Raw genomic sequence first — 17,033 nt, 5'->3', positions numbered from 1 at the left:
AGCATATTGGCCTTAGTGATCAATGAAAACTGGCTATATAAACAAGAAATGAACGTTCACCTCTCAGCTTAACACGAGGTATGTGTTGTTCTCTGTATCAAGCAAGTGCTTTATGGTACAACAGTAACCTTAGCTCTTCTCTAGTTCTTCTAGTTCTCTACAGGTGATGGTGAGGTCGTCAGATGGCAAAATTGTGTATTTGATATTTCACAGTCAAAAAAAAAGCAGAGTAATTATTTTAAACTTGTTAGTCTACCACTGCCTCAGGAGAGTAAATCTAATTGATGTCTGATATACATCAGTGTTATTTAAATATTATGAGATTCATAAAATAGTTTTTGTTAGCATAAGTATTCCAAAATATACTTCTCATTTTTCTTTAAATGTTTGAGATTAGGTTACCAAAAATGATATTTTCCTCTATTTGCAGTTCTCAGAAAAATCCCTACTAACTTCACCTTCTGTTTTTCAGGTCCTTTGTTACTCCAGCAAATTTCAAACAGTGAACAAGGACCAAAACAAAAGCCAGAGAAGAGTAGAGATGCAATCTTAGAAGGGAGATAGGGATAAGCATGTGAAGTTTTGTGATATATTTCTATATCGTTTTTCACTAATGTATAACAATAAACAAGATTCAAAATTCCAAGTCTTTGAATTGAGGCAAATTTATACCTAAAATAATGATGAAAAGTAGTTCCCACAATCTATTTTTAGTCGATATTTGTTGACAGCTATCACAGACCTGAAATGTGGTCGGTTATGACAAGGAACTCCCCCCTGAAAAGGCACCTTCCCTTGGTAGTAAGGGTTAATATTTGTATACCTAGATTTCCAGCACTCAGTTATCTTTGCAAGCTTAATCAAATACAAATCAGTAATTTGGCTCATCTTTCAAACACTTATGAGCGGATGGATGGATATTTGTAGGATCTGACTTTACAAAGGCCATGTGAAAATTTTTTCTTTACAGTTTCTAGAAACTTCTATGCGTAACCTTAGGCTCCAGAGCCTTTCTGCTAGAGCCAGGACTACTCCCACGACAGAAGCTAGGCCTGCAAGTCTTTGCAGGAGCTTGTTTTCTTCCCTTGCATAAAGAGAAAAAGAATATTCATAGACTGTTTCTTAACACAGCCACCTTGGTGTCTAGCTCGCTTTGGAAAGTCGAGAAACCCTCTCGGGCACTCTGCTCACCCTCACGACTTTCTGCAATGCTATAACCCCATTTTGAGAGATTCAGCCACAGGCAGAAAGTCTGCCGGGGCATCAGAGGGGCCCAGCCGGAGCTGCACTCCGGCGGCCAGACCCCGGCCGGGGCAGGGCCGCGGTGCGCGGCGGCCCGCACTTGCGGCGGAGCACGGAGCTCTCCGCAGGCGCGGGGCGCTGCGCGGTGCCGCCCGCCGCCCCCGGCCCCCCCTGGGCGCAGCGCCGCGTGTGCTGAGCGCGGCGCGGAGGCGGTGGCGCGGGCATTTGCATAGGCTGAAGGCAAAGCGGCTTCGCCCGTCTGTTTTATTTTTAGCTGGCAGCTCCGCTGGCGTTGCAGGCGGGGCGGCGGCAGGCGAGGGAGGACCGAGCGCGGCTCCCGGCGGGGCGGGAGCACAGGACAGCAGCAACAGCAGCAACAGCAGCAACAGCAGCAGCAGCAGCAGCAGCAGCAGCAGCAGCAGCAGCGAGGTTACCGCAGGCGATCTGCAGCCAGCTGGGCTGCAAAGCCGCCGCCGCCCCTTCCCCGCCTCCGCGGCAGGCAGGAGCAGGCAGCGGCCTCCGGCCTCCCAGCGCCGCCGCTGCGGCTCACCTCGGGCTGGCGGCTCGCTCCGTGCCGGCGCTGCTGCTGCCGCCGGGGCACGGCGGGGACCCGCAAATGGCCAGTCCCCGGCTAGGGCTGGAAGAAAGTCAGCCCCCGCCCGACTCTCCGCAGCCTGAGCTAGCTTTCACCGAGGCTCAGAAGTGGATCGAGGTAAGCTCGCTCGCTGGAACAGATGCAGGCTGAATGTGTGTGTGTGTGTGTGTGTGTGTGTGTGTGTGTGTGTGTAACGCGTACTTCTTCCATTGGGGACACCCCGTTTGGTGATCTAGTTTCTTCCCCCCTCGGCTCAGGGACTGCAGGCATTTTAATTCACGCTGCGCTCTCCCGCGAGGCACCGCAGCCCTCCCGCCGCCGGGCAGCGCGGGTGCGCGCCCTGCACACTGCGGGCAAAGCGCCCCGGCGCAGCGGCGCGGAGCCGCGGCTCGGCGCCGGCCGGCCGGCCGCCCGCTCGCCGCTGCCTCCTCGCGCATTTCTCGCCCGCGCTTAATCTCTTAATCGCATTGCCCCTCGCCGGCGCTGCGTTGAGATGAACGGAGCGGCTGTAAACAGGCGGGCGCAGGTGCGAGCGGCGCGGGCGCGCAGAGCCGCGGCGCGGGCGCGGACGGCGCCGGGAGCGGGGCGCCCCGCGGGGTCGGCGGGGACCCCCCGCCCCGCTCCCCGGGGCCGCGGGAGCCTCTGGCGCGGCCCTGCGCCGCTCAGGCGCCTCTCGCCCGCGCTGGTGGCCGCGGCCGCGCAGGTAACGCTCCGCAGGTCGCGGAGAGGGGCCCCGGGCCGCGGAGGATCGGCATCGGCGTCCCTGGGGCAGGGGCTCCCGTGGGAGCCCTGCAGCTCCTTCTGCCGGAGCTCGTCTCAGCTGGCGACAGAAATGCGGTCTCGCTCTTCGGACGGGGCGGAAAAATGGATCTGTGTGCTCGTGTTTTAAAATGCGAAGACAGCCAGGTGGTGGGTGGAATTTAATAGTTAAATATTTTGGCGTGTAACAATAGAGTCGCTTTAAATAGCTCTTCATCTGATTGCTGGTACAGAACACGCATGAAGGTGGTATAAACCAAGATATTAGGGTAAGAGCTCCCTTCAGCTGCAGGCTTTGAATTTAATCTGCAGCTTCTAGTAAGCCTCAATAGTTTGTGTTTTCAACAGTGGTTAGGCAAATCGTTATGAACTTTTTTTTTTTAATATTCCCTTAAACTCTGGGGAATACTTCAGGCAATTCAGTTACAAATTCTCAGTATATCAAGAATAATGGTTTACTCCAATATCAGCCAAAAAGGTAATGCTGTGTGAGACTCCACTGAATTTGTACTGACATAGTAAGCTGGCTGGTGTAGGACCACAGACAGAAGAACAATGAGGAACCTGAAAAGAAGGGCTTTTGTGTCAATGAAAGGTGGGTATATAGGGAAAAGACTGACTAAAAGAGGAAAAGTAGAATATAAATGAATACTGGTTGTCTCAGGGAGGTGAATACAGTGGTTGCTATTTATCCTTCCATATAATACAGGACCAAGAGACAGGCATGTCACTTTGTTATCCATACAGTACGTACCTTGTGACAGGGAGTTCTGCTGCCTGCTAATGAAGCCAAAAACTCAATGGCTAAGCAACTCTGTAGGTAAAGAAGCTGCCAGCAATGTCTCCAGGCATAATAATCATTAAGGGAGTATAAATCTTCCTGTTTAAGAGCAGAAACTTGTGGATCAGGCGGAAACTCCCCTCTTGGGCAGTTTATTCTGCAGTTCACCCTGACGGGAGTTCTTACACCTGTTCTTGTGAGATCCAGGGCCTGATGAGAAGAGCAGAAGACAACCTTAACTCCTTGTGCCGTCAGTGCAGGCCGGAGAGATCCATGTGTACAGGGGAAGTTGTATATACCTTCTTATGCTTATTTGTTCACTTTTTAAAACTGATTGCTGTATGGATGACAGAACTGTAATGTGCTTTGTGGAACTGTTACTATCGCTGCTTTTCTCTTGCATGAGGGAGCATTTCAGGAGCCCAGAACATTGCTATGGCACTGGAGGCATTGCAGGGGAAACATCTGCCTTTGCAGCAGTGCCCAAAGTGCTATTAAGAGGAAGGAGGAAGAAGCTACCTATAAAGCAAATGTGACTTAATTTTCCTAACATATTAGGTTTCCTTTTAATCCCTGTTTGGCTTAAGCTCTGGAGTGCAAGGGTTATTATTTCTTCAAAAATGTCATTGGCGTTGACCATTCTACATTTGGATGATTTGGACTGAGCAAATTATGCAGAACATGACACTTTGGTCCAAAGTTATTGAAAAGCAAAATCCATTTAGAAAAGAAATATGAGAAATGAATGTTGCAGGTATCATCGTTCAATGAGTCAAGCCCTACTGATGTGGGTGAAAACCAGAACTTGGAAATGGGGGTCATGCTGTGCATGCCCATCTACTTCAGCTAGCTCTGAAATTTTCTTCAATTAACTTATTCTTTGGCCTAGAGACATTAGCAAATTTCCAGTGTGATGTCTCTTCCAGCTCAGCTCTGCCCATTTAAAATGACTTTTCTCTCAAACCAAAATAAAATAAGTAATAATGGTTGTAAGAAGGGTAGTGAAACTCTTTTGGCATGGAGAAGACAGGCTAGTGAGGATCTTAACAGTGTGAGGTACCTTAAAACCTGTTTTAGGCTGTAAAATAGTGCCACACAAGGAAATTTTAAGGCAGAGATAGACACATCTAAGAAACTCTGAACTTGTTGTGCATTTTGATTTCTAAAGAATAAATAAGTTGTGTGACTCACAAGTTGGATTCTCATCTGTTTTAAATACTCATGTGAGCGCTGTCACCATTGTGCAGCACTGATGGGAACCCACCCTGTGGTCTGCAATGCATTTCTTCTCTGGTGGGGCTGGAAAGGGAAACAGTCTTCCTTTTACGGATGGGGAGCTAAGACACAAAATGGTGAATGTCTAGATCTCAGAAGGACTGAGGTAGTTCCCTTCCCTTGGTCCAGAGGTCTCAGAAGGACTGAGGTAGTTCCCTTCCCTTGGTCCAGAGGTCTCAGAAGTCCTTCTGTATCTCTTAGGTGCTTAACCTTTCACCAGAGCAGGGCTCCTGGGTGTCAGATGTTTTCTTTTTTCTCGGCCAGAATTACTTTAATCTGGACCCTACAGAGTAGGGGAATCTAATATGCACACAAGTTTGGGTGGATCCTTGTAGGGGATCTTTCTCCCTCTGTCTCCTGAACCAGGAGCTCTGAACTGGTAGTGCTGAGGGGTTCACCTGAGCGGAAAAAAGGGCCGGGGCTCTGATTCTTGCTGTAAAGGCTGCTTATGTTTTTAACAGTTTGTGTGTTTTGGGAGAGTATTTCAAATGATGATAGATTTGATGTGGTCTCTTTATTGCAGAAGATGGGATTTTGGAATTTTATGGACTTTCTGATTCAACTGAGTCACTTGCTGTAGGAAACCAGAGTTCGGCCATGCTCATGTAGTAAATTTTGCATGAATATCAGCCATGCTTCCCTCTGTGTAACAGTAAACCAGTTCTATTATTTTAGTTTAGCTTGGCATGTGCTATTTCAGTAGAGAATGCTGTCTTAATAATAAAATGAACCGTATTAGTAGCACTCAGAAGACCCAAAATAAAGGCACCAAATGAAAAACCCTGTGAGACCGCTACATCAATCTACATTATTAAAGGTGCAGTATCTCATTTCAATTACTTCATCTCAGTTTCACTGAAAGATTGTATCAGCCTTGTGAAGTATAATGGGTTACTACAGCAAAATAAAAAGGCTCATTTAATCTAATGTCCTGTAATCTTAAAATGTCAAGGCTCCCTAGCATGTGTGTTTAAACTAGAATAATGGATGGTTGAAAGATCATCTGTATCAACAGAGTTATTCTTGCCTCAAAGATTCATAGGAGTAATAAAGTTGCATTTAATACTAGTGTAACTCCTAAGGGTATTGTTATCTCAGAATCACACCTCCTAGCCTTGCCTCATTGTTATGCTATATCCTCCTTGTTGAGACATGGTTCAATTAGGGATGTCTTTTCCATAGACTTGTATTCCTTAGAAACTTTGCCAGCTGATAAAAATGCTTCCTTTAAAGTTGTATGGTAATAATAAACAAGTCACATTTTCTCTTCCCCCTATGTTCAGTATTTGTCTTTGCTGTTCCTTCAAGAGGCTAAAAAGCAATAATTTCTAATAAGTCCTCCACTTTTCTACCACCTGTATTCTCTTAGACAATTCTTTTTGTTAAGGAGAAATATGCCAGTCAGAGGGGTTGTTGGGTGTTTTTCTTTTTTTCCTAGCAAAACATTTATCTCTGTTAAAACTCTGCTGACCTTCAAAACTGAAATCTAAGTTGGTAACAGCGGCGGTGCTGTTAGCAGGAGAGATGGGGCCAGATGTATTACTTAGTGCTTCTGGATGTGTCACATCATACAGCACTATAGGCGTGTCACTTCTGCACTGCCGTATCTGTGAAATGGCACCAGGGGTATAAAACCAGGACAGTGACTCAGACAAATGGACTTCATGTGACTGTCTTGTGTCAGGGGTCTGGAAACAAAACTTCTATAGCATGTCTCTCCCTGGTGGGGATGAAGTGCTGGAGAGCTGAGGCTTATGGTTCCCACTGCAAAAAATGTAATTTAAAAGGAGATGGAAGTAGTTCATTGACAAAATCTTTTCTAATTGCTGAAGGGACTTTACTGAAAAATCTGCTGTAGAGGTCTGGAACTTGAGGAACAGTGAAGTTTGTTTATGTGACCTTCAAAATATGGTATGACACTGAATGGAGTGCCCTGACTTTGAGAGACATTAGAGATGCAGCTGCTTTTATAGAAAGTATTGGTTAAGCTAACTAATTTGCTGAGTACGTCACTAACCTGTATCCTTCAGGAGTGTTTTTATATCCTGTTATGTGTAGACATCTACTTTTACCTTGCTTTGAAGCAGACTTTACATCCTTGTGTAGGGAATTGAGTCCCTCTGGGCATTGGTACTGTTCCTAGAACAGTGGAGCCTTGAACCAGACTGGGACCTTGGGGTGCCACTGCAGTCTCACTGTTGCTTGGATAAGAATAGATCAAATACAACAAATATTTTCTACAGTAGGCAATTCCAGAGAAGCCAGTTGAGCTGCCTATGAGTGTATTTGAATAAAATCATTCAAGTGTAGGGGGGTACACAAAGCTTTAAGACTACATGATATTAATCAAATATCAGAGGAAACTTGGTTGGCTCTTGAATTAACCACCAAGCAGTGCCTGCAGTTCAGATTCCTTAGTGTCTAGCCTTCCTTTTTTCTTTTACTGGAAGAGCGTCTTACCATATACTTTACATAATGTATTGGGAATGGACTTACTGGAGTGAACAAGTGTGTTTATCTAGGCCAGTAGTGCTTGACCTGTTAATCTATTATGGTAGTTGTTTTGTGGTGGAACTTTGTGCCAGGAATGCATCTGCTCACGGTGGGGAGGGTCCAGCCTGCAGGAAGGGTGCTACACATGACTCCAAATCCACTGAGCGAGTGGAGCAGAGATTCCCAGTTACCTCAGTAGGCTCTGGACCATGCCCTTGAGCTCTGGAAGAGAGTTTTGGTGGATAGGGTAGGATTCATCTTACCTGACTTTAGGCATTTAACTTTCTAGGTGATGAGTCTACACTAGTCACAACTCTCCCTTCATGACAGGAGAGGTGGAGTGTCCTCTCCACCCTAGTTCCTCAGACTAGAAGAAACCTATGCAAATAGCTTAGACAAGTTGCCTGATCTGTGGACAACTAAAGCTAGGCCAGGTGCATCCTTTCCACAGTGTCTATAAAGCAGCCATAAAGAGTCAAAAGATTTGTGGCTGACTTCTGGTGGATGTGAATTGAGAATAACTTTGTTGTGTAGTTAATTTGTACTGGACTTGGAGAAGAGTTCTCCCTTATTTTTATCTCTATATCTCCTCCTAGGCAGTATTTTATGACTGCAGACAAAGTAGATGGGATGCTCCTCATTCTGGCTAAATTAGTCATTCAGTGGAATGAAAGCCAAATTGATTTAAAGAGGGTAGGAAAACCTGCCCAAACTCTCTGATCCCCGTATTCAGGCTATCACCTTCTAGAAAATTTTTTCCCAGTTGCTTGGCAGCCGACCTCCTCTCCTGTATACATGGGCCCAATTCTCTTGTCATGAGATCAGTTTAAGCCATGTTACAAGTAGCCCTTGGCATGAGGGTGAGTGTGGGTGGGAATAAACAGAACAACGATACTATTGATAAAGGGATAATGTCAGGAAGTGCAAGACTGAATTGTTAATTGTCTTGAACCTGAATTAATTTCTCTTTTCATTACTAAAATTTTGAAATAAGAAAAGGATCTGCCCTTAACACCAGTGTATGGAATGTCATTATTATGCAATTGGTGTTGAAGACCAGTTGAACATGGCTATTTAACCTCATTCCACTTGTTCTGCTAGTGGTAACTGCATTTTTTTAAAGAAAGTATTTGTCCTCTAGAAATGAAGGTGGAATGTTTCCCAAGTAACGAGGATAAATAGCTGATCAATAGAACAAAATTGTTTTTAGCTTCTAAAATGTGTTGGCTGATCTAAGAAATGTTATTTCACAATGGGTTATAAAAATTGTATTATCTTTTATTTAGAAAAGCTACCAGTCTAGAAACTTTTCATCCATGGATGAACAATTTTGCATATTGGTTCTCTGTAAATATCTCAACAAGAACAGTTTTAGAACAATGTTACAGAAAAAGCAAAATTTGTAGGAGTGAAAGTGTCATTTAATAGGGCAGTTGATGCAGCTGCATAGGTGGAAAGTGTGAACGGTCTAGCATGCAGACCCTGAAGATCTAAGTTTTCCTTCCTTCTCCCTGCACTACATCATTAAAAAATAAAAAAAGTACTGTCTTGCCTTGCCTTACTCAGTCCCTTAGATCATGATGACTACAGCAGTGCTACTATGGTACTAGTAACATGACATCAAAATTAATAGCTGAAACTTCTCCTAACTGTGTTAAGAATTTTGCCAGGTTAAAAGGACTGCAGTGTGTCCTAGAGGCAGAAAGGCTTGTAAGAAAGGTTCTTGAAGAAATAGAATACTCTCTGGCTTGAAATGAAGAGCTACCCTATTACTGGAATTTATTTTATAAACAGAATGAGTGTACTTCCCTCTACAGATGGCATAATCTAGCAATGCCAGCTCTGGTGCTTCACAGCAAAGATGAGAATCCTAGTGAAGAGGTTCCTCCAAAAGTCAGCCCTCCAAATTTTAGCAGTCTTCTAATTCAGCTGCAATTTGTAGGACTTTTGAAGGTTGACAAGGATAAATACAAAGCCCTGAACCTGGGCCATATTACCGCTTGCAGCAGTACAGGGTGGGGAGTGAGTGCCTGGGGAGCAGTTCTGCTGAAAAGGACTTGGGGGGACCTGGTGGACAACCGACTAAGCATCAGTCAGCAGTGTGTCCTCGCAGCAGTGAAGGCTAGCACTCATAGTTATTCTGGGCAGTATTAACAGGAGCATAGCCAGTAGACTGACAGAAGTGGTTATTTTCCTTTACTTGGTACTTGCTAGACTGCATCTGAAATATTTGATCCAGTTTTGGGCCTGCTGGTACATGAATGATATCGATAAGCTGGAGCGAGATGGTTGGGGCTGGAGCACTTCTCCTGTAAGGAGAGGCTGAGGGAGCAAGATTTGTCCAGCTTGGTGAACTGACAGCTTCAGGGATACTTAACAGCACCCCTAGCTGTTACCCCCTCCCTCTACGAGGAGGTTGTTGAGGTGTGTGGCCAGAAGGTGAGAGACTGATCATAAACTAAAACAGGGGAGGTCCTGACCTGGCGTACTGAAAATTCTTCACCATAAGGATGGTCAAGTATTGATGCAGGTTGGCCAGAGAGGCTGGGGAATCGCCATCCTTGGAAGTTTTTGTGCCCGACTGGACAAAGTTTGAAGCAGCCTAGTCTGACCCCACAGCTGACCCTGCTTTGCACAGGAGGTTGGAGTAGAGGAATCCTGAGGTCCCTTCCTGCCAGAATTATTCTGTGAATCTATGACTTCTTGAAGATAGGTGAATGAATATAACTGAAATTGTTTTTTTCTTAATGCTACTTTATTGATTACTTATTATTGTAGTGCTCAGGAGCCTGTTTACATGAACAAGATTGTTTTCTATATGAATGCAGAACTCCTGTGGCTTATAAGAGACATTTTCAGGATATGCTACAGTTTCCTTTGTAATAACTCTTCAAGTCAGTGTAAAATGTTTTCAGTTTTCAATATAACTGTTTTTAATAAACAACCCATTTTATTTTAGAAAACAGTAAATATGATTGATTGCCTTGGTTTGATGAGGTCTTTTTTTAAATCACTATGTACCACTTTAATTGACCAATAGAGAATTGAAATGATTCCTCTTGCTTTCTGGGCCTTGAGGAAAAGATGTGCAAGCTTAATTCTTGAGAATTCAGATGTTAAGTCCTTAAATAGTTCTGTGATAGTTCATGATAGTATTTCATTATAACAGTCCTCTAGCTTTATAGTCACTCTGTTTCGTTCTAGCATAACTTGCTTAATATTGTTAAATAGTTTTTTGATATATATATATGTACATATAATGATCACTGCTAGTAATCCTTAACTTAGCAGGATAGCTAGCATAATGATAGAATTAATTTTGATATCAGAACTGAGTTCTGACATTGACTTAAAATGGTCTAGTGCCTTCTTTTTTTTGGTGGGAAAAAGGTGAAAAACCCCAGACTTATTTGGCCATTTGAAGAGAAACCCTGCTCTGACAGTTTCTTGTGCTTGAGATCTCATGCCAAAGACAGCTTGATTTTGAAAGCAACTTTGACAAGCTAAGATTTTGAAAAATAATGCTGCTATGGCTTGTTGGCTATAGCGTGGTTGTCACTGATGCATAGAGAGCTTCACAGGCTCAGGAGCAGCGTGGTGAAGGGAGAGGGAAGCAATTATTTAGTTCCTCTTTGTGCAGTTGAATGAGTAAGGTAAGAAGGAAATGCTTTCCATTAATCTCTCCTTCCTAGATATTTCTCACTGCTCCATGCTGGAAATAAGACAAGGATTTTTCCATTATGTGATCCTATAATGGATTTCAGGAACAGCATGAAAGGAAAAAACCTCTGCTGGGCCTTTTCCCTCTACTATTCCAACCTCAAAAATCTCACCACCTTCATCTGACCTTTCTTTGGGCTTCAGAAGAGTCCCAGCCCTCTGGCTATCCACAAGCTGCAGGGAAACTGGCTGCACATATTCAGTGTGCTGGGGGAAAAAAAAAAAAAAGAAAAAAGGAATCTGCATCCCGAGACTGTAAATATTTTCCCTATTGTATTTCCTTTCCCATAGATGTTGGTACAGTATTGCAACTGTGAGCAGTCAAATATCTGGCTTGATTAACATATCATTTTAAAGTTTATTAGACTTTAACCTTCCTTCTGTTCATCAGACTGTACATTGTGGTGGTTCAAGTTTTTCTCCACAACAGTAAGGGGCTGAAATCTATATGAGGGATTAATACACAAGGGTTCTTAAATAACTTTTTAGATCTGATGCTTTCAACAAAAATGCAAGTCAATGGCTTTGACATAAGGTATTGATAATACTTGATAGTGCACCATCATGAGAAATCCCTTACAGAGGTTGGTATGTGGGGACTCTTGGAAGGAGATGCTGTGACTCAAACTAAAAAAGTGCAAGTGCATCTTTCAGTATTGGAACTCTCTATTTCCAAAGTGGCAAAGTTGAAGAAAAAAGCCTCAAATGTCCTTTCCGCTAAAACCAGAAGACCAAGAAACTCGGAGATTAATTTGTGTTTCTACAGCAGGCCACAGACTGGCACAATTAATTGTAACCTTTGCTCCGACTTGAGAAGCACAGTTTTACTTTTATGCAACAGAAGGCTGATGCCCATAAATAACTGATTTCATATGGGAGCAGAATGGCTGCAAGACTACAGAGGACATGGGGCAGAGATTAAAACCCCTTCCTGGTGTTTTAGGTTGCAAGCATTGTTTTCCATGAAATTTACAGGAATTTAGAGGTCTTTCCAAAATGTCTTAAAAGAAATGTAGCACAGCCCCCAAATCCGTAACCTACCACTTCAGTTTTTAGATGAGCGCAAGTGTTCTGGGAAACTGCTGAACTAATAACTCTAATGCTGTAAGTTCTTGAATATCAAGGTTATGCATGTTTTACACCTGAAATATATGTGTATTGGGCACCTTCCCCCAACAACAACAACAAAAAACAAACAAAACCCACTTCTTCCAACTTTCTACTCGACTGATCTTGCAGTGTCCTAAATAACAGATTTTTCTGCACTCTTCTGTCAGAGAATGAAAGCCTAAATATCTGGGGAAAAGCGCTGAAGTTCTTTCCCCCCCACCTTCAATTTTCTTGGATAATTCCTTGTTTTAACTATCATCAGTTGCTTGCATTTGTTAAAATTTTCTTCTATTTTCCAATTTTTGTCTAATTAAAAAAGGAGCCATGATATGTTAGCTAAAGTCTGCTACTTGGCAGAGAGCATTTTCTGCCTGGATTTCTGGACGGGGAGGGAGGAGTGAGGAAACTGGCTTGTCTCTGTCAGCCTGCCGTTGGCAGGGATGCCAGTGTCTCAGGAGTTTAGTGCTGAATTCCTTAGTCGCTCAGTGTATCTTTGTTTCCATGCAACTGTTGTGCTTTATTTCGATGGGCTTCCATATGTCAGGCTTTGCAATAGAGAACTTCTAAAATATTCCTCAAGTCCAGAAGCATAATTGTAAATATGTAATCTAAACAGAAAAAGTGTCAGCAAATGTAAAAATATTTTTCTGTTTATTGTTTTTCTGATTCTGATGGGTTTTAAACTTGTGGTTTGGGCAGGGGAGGGTCCTGATTTGGGAGCATGCACGTGCAGTGTGTATCTTGTGCCAGTGCTGGGATTAATTACAGATAGCCAAGAAAACAAACTGTTTCCCAGGAAAATGTCACTAACAGCAGGAAAAAGAAAATGTCAGAATTGGTGAATCATAAAGGTGACTCTCTCCTGAGTTGGAAGAAATGATATAAAATGCAAGCTTAACATCCTACTCCTCCCCAAAATAATTTTTAATTGGACAAGGGGGCCTTCAGTTTTGGAATAACATGAAAAAAGTAATAAATCAACAAACTTCAAGCGACTCAAATGATCTTTTGTTAGAAACAGCTTGGCTTTTCTAAAGAGAAGCAAAAATACCCTCAAAACGTTTTAATTATGAACATGCAGATCTTCGGTCTTGCTGGGGCCGTATTTTCTGCCTCTCTGCGATCAGTGCCACTCTGTCCATCTTCTTGCTCTGCCAAGTATGCTGGACTGTCAGGTGCTGTCTGTCAAGAGCAATATTCTGCCCATCAGAGGTACTGGCCACAGGGAATGTTACATTTTAGCCTCTGAAGGGTCTGGGCATGCAGGCCACTTCTTAAACTGGAGGTGGCGGCTGTGGCGTAGTGGTTGCTGGCATCCAGAGCGCCTTAGATTGGCACAGCACAGCTGAGGAGTTCAGACATTCCCCCGAGGAGGTAAGCGTAAAGGGAGCAGGGTGTTAAAAATAAAACAGGTGAAGCTTGAGTTAGTCACAAGTAGCTTTACAAAGTAATTTCACCTCCCCCACTTATCTTTTTTGGTGATTATTTCTCCCAGGATGCAGTCACCAAGTAGATTTGCAGAGGTTCACTTGGTGTTGGTGCTCTTCAAAGATGCACATTGAGCTGGGTTTATTGCAGCTCCGTGTGCGAAGGGTGCACTGCAGTTAGTGCTTGAGACTTTCAGAGTGTGCTAAACTAAAACATCCTTATTTTCATTTAGAAATGCATCTTGGTAGTAAGTGCTTTGTTACTTTATTCCCATCATTTTGCTTCTTGTGAGTGGCTTCAGGCGAGAAAGTAAGCAAAACCATTGTGGATAGCTGTTGGATAACTTAATGAAAATTCATATGGGTAGCTCTGAGAGGACATTCCAGTAAGATTTAGTAAAGAACTTGTCTACCAGTGCTGCGGGATTTTATCCATTAATTTCCATTCATTGTAGTTTGCTAGTCTCTTTGCTGTGGTACTGCTATGTAAGTTTTATTTTTTTACTTTTATGTTTGGATTTCAGCCAAAAGTGTCTTGAGTGCACATTCTGGTTAAAAGCAGATCTGGTATTTGTGTGTTTTTTTTTTCCCCCCAATACTTGCTAGTTTTTCAGTGGAGTGCTTAATTCTGAAGTGCCATAGTGGATTTTCTTTTTCAATTTAGAATTTTGTGATGGAAACTACTTTTCAACTTCCCACATTAAGGGCCTTGAAATAAATCAAATCCAGAGCAAACTTTTTGGAAATGGTGCAGTCTCAAACTGTATTAAATTGTATTAGCCCTATAGTGCTACAGGAAACTGCTGTATAAAGAGCAAGAAAGGTTTGAGGCATGTTGTGCACTTATCCTGCTCCTCAGAACTGTGATTTCCTCCTGCCAGAAGTCTAACAAGGCTGTTGGAGGGGAAGAGCGTATTTGGGAATTTCTAGAATGTGGTAACTAGCTTTTTCCTAGTGCAGTGACATTATTCAGACTAATAGAACTGAGAAACAGAACTGCAACTTCCTTCTTGCTCATAATGCAGACCGCCTGTTTCTTTCTCATCATCAGCCCATCTGACTTCATATGGGACTTTCGGTTGGCCAGAACACTCTGGGCATTTTACTTGCTGTTTGTGCAGGGAAGGTCAGGGGATTTTGTTTTCTGTAAGCTACCAAGAGGTCATGACTGCCCAGTAATCCATCTGTTAATACAGAGCAGATGAGGTGGCCAAAGGTGCTTGATGCATCTTTGTCACATGGATGCTGCCAGCTGTCTGTATCCTGTGTGTCCCAGGTGCTTTAAACAACAAATATTTATGTGGGAAAATGGCTATCTCAAGCTTACTTGAATAATTTGTGTGTAGTTGGTCATCCAGCCTCCCTGTATTTTCATATGCTTTAGTGCATATAGCTTCAAGGTTTTTTTCATATAAGCTCATTCCTGGGTTTCTGCATGGGCCTTCCTTTTCGTGCTGCTTGAAGGACTGAAATGCTGTGTTGCCACTTGAAGCACTGTCACAGGAACCAGAATGTATTTCTTATATAAGAATTTCAGTCTCCCTTATTTCCTGGGCTGCATCTAGGAGCTCAACGAAGCAAGTGAGGCCTTGGCTCAGCACAGCTGCTATGCCTTGAGCTTCTGGTGAATGCATTTGAAATGAACCTTATCCTGTTTCACCATTTTACAAGCCAGTCCAAATCTGATGCAGAGAAAACAAATTTAAGAGATTTAGTTGAGTGAAAGGAGGAGATGAGGACAAGCGCAGAGGCTGGATAAAGAGCATCAAAAGACACAAGCTGTAACAGATTAGCACTTCAGAGAGTATAATCTAGATCAGGCTTTTCCAACCCACTCCCCTTTTTTTTCTGGGGAGACCGGGTTGGAGTCAGGGTGCCAGACCTGATGGTGATGCAGGAGAAATGTATCTCCTTGTACTGGAAGTACATGGTAGCAAGTCTGCTGCAGACCTGCCTTCAGCAAGGCTAAGCAGAGCCTAATAGAGCTTCTCTGTTACATAATTTCTGTGAGTTTGTTTATTTTCTTAACTGTTCTTTTATGCTGGCATTTAATATCCCTTCCCACCTCAATGGAAAGGGAGAAGTACTGAGTACAGATATGTACTGACTTTTCACATCTTCTGTTTGGAGAAGACTTGAGATAACTCTCAAATTTGTTCCAGAGTTAACACTACTGTGTTTCTGAAGAGAATAGTTGCTGGTTTCCTTTGCTGCTTCAGTCTGCCTCCTTCATACTCCCATTTTTAAGGTGGAAGGTGCTGGTGGCAGGTGTTAGTTAAACCGACACCTCAGCTCCTGCTCTTTGTATTGCAGTTGGGCTGAATGTATCACTTTCCAACTCCAGGCAGTTGTTCCTCCAGCAAACTTGAACAGCATTTCACCTTGACAGCTGTTCTGCTGACATTATTCCTGGTAACAGTTATTCATTGGCATTAAAGGCTTTCTGCAGCCAGAATGCTCTGCCTGGAGTGTGCAGTCATTTGGCAGACCCATAAAACCAGTAATTCTGTAGTGCTTAAAAATTTTAGCTTGCCCTGCGTCCTTAATCTTTTGGAATTTTAGCTTAATTGCTGAGTGGGCAAAAAGTAAAGATTTACCATAAATACTCTTCTTTTTTCTACCCCTTCTTCCCTCTCCGTCCCCCCAAATATTTTTCAAGCCAAAACCTTAAAAGCAGACTTCTTTCAGCATTGCTTGTTCTTGGGGCACCACAGATACCATATTTGTGCTTTGGGCTCTGTATACATTCCTTGAACAATTGGTGAAGTCCATAAGAAGGATTTTCTAAGCGTATTTGTGTTGTTCACTCCTTGAAGATGATTTTCTGTAGCTTCTAAACTTGGTTCTCTTGGGCAGCATGGTCCTGAGAAGGGAATTCTTGCAAGAGTGGTGGTGATGGCACCGGTGCCAGTGTTTTCTCTCTGCTGGTTTGTGCTGATGGTGCAGATGGCGTCCTTCCAGCCTGGCCACCTATTCTTCTCTGAAGGGGGCAACAGCAGCTCTTGTCAGTACCGGTGGCCTATGTGCAGTTAGAGGAGAATACTTAGCATTTTGGGGACACTTGGTGCTTTAGTGACCATTTCTCTCACTCCTCTGGTGCTCGGCAGTCAAGTAACTACCTTGTGCATTATGGTTCGGGAACTCTAGTTTTAAGCTAATGTGCAAGCATTCCTCCTGTAATTAAAATCAGGAGTCACTTCTATTTTGAACTGGTAGCTTAGTTTGTCCTGGCAGTGGTCCAGGCTGCATGGAGAGACTTTATTTCCTTATGCATGTTGTTTTGTTGCTGATAAGCAGGTAAAAGGAAGAACTCTGATTGGGGGGTGTGCTCTCACATCTGTTTCTTTCCTAATACATTGCTTACTGGCCTTGGATCTCTTATATGATGAAGAGCACGTTAAGAACATGTATTGGTCTCTCATGGTCTTCATCTGACTTCAGCACTAGAGATGCCTATTCTGTCTATAATATTCTGTGTAATTCTAGGAAGAATAGTGATAAGCTCTTAATTTTTATGACACCAATATCCTTTTGCTTAGCCTCATCAATTCATTCTGATTTATCTTGCTGCCTGAGTGCACTGAATGAATTTGATATGCTTCTGGTGAGCAGTTCTCTTGTGGGCTAGCCA

General features: G+C 43.3%; 1 protein-coding gene across 1 annotated transcript in view; it reads left to right on the top strand.

The window, feature by feature from the left end:
• The first annotated feature begins 1,762 nt into the window (after positions 1–1,762).
• The window catches only part of LIMCH1 (LIM and calponin homology domains 1), a 190,098-nt gene continuing 174,827 nt past the window's right edge, over positions 1,763–17,033 (top strand). The window contains exon 1 of the mRNA XM_067298104.1: positions 1,763–1,954. Within this exon, the coding sequence (XP_067154205.1) occupies positions 1,859–1,954 (96 nt within the window). The 5' untranslated portion in view covers positions 1,763–1,858. The remainder of the gene's footprint in view (positions 1,955–17,033) is intronic.

This window comes from Apteryx mantelli, chromosome 5 (assembly GCF_036417845.1).
Source record: "Apteryx mantelli isolate bAptMan1 chromosome 5, bAptMan1.hap1, whole genome shotgun sequence".
In the NCBI taxonomy this organism is placed as follows: Eukaryota; Metazoa; Chordata; class Aves; order Apterygiformes; family Apterygidae; genus Apteryx; species Apteryx mantelli.
Note: the sequence above shows the minus strand (reverse complement) of the source record. Positions and strands in the feature narration are given on the sequence as shown.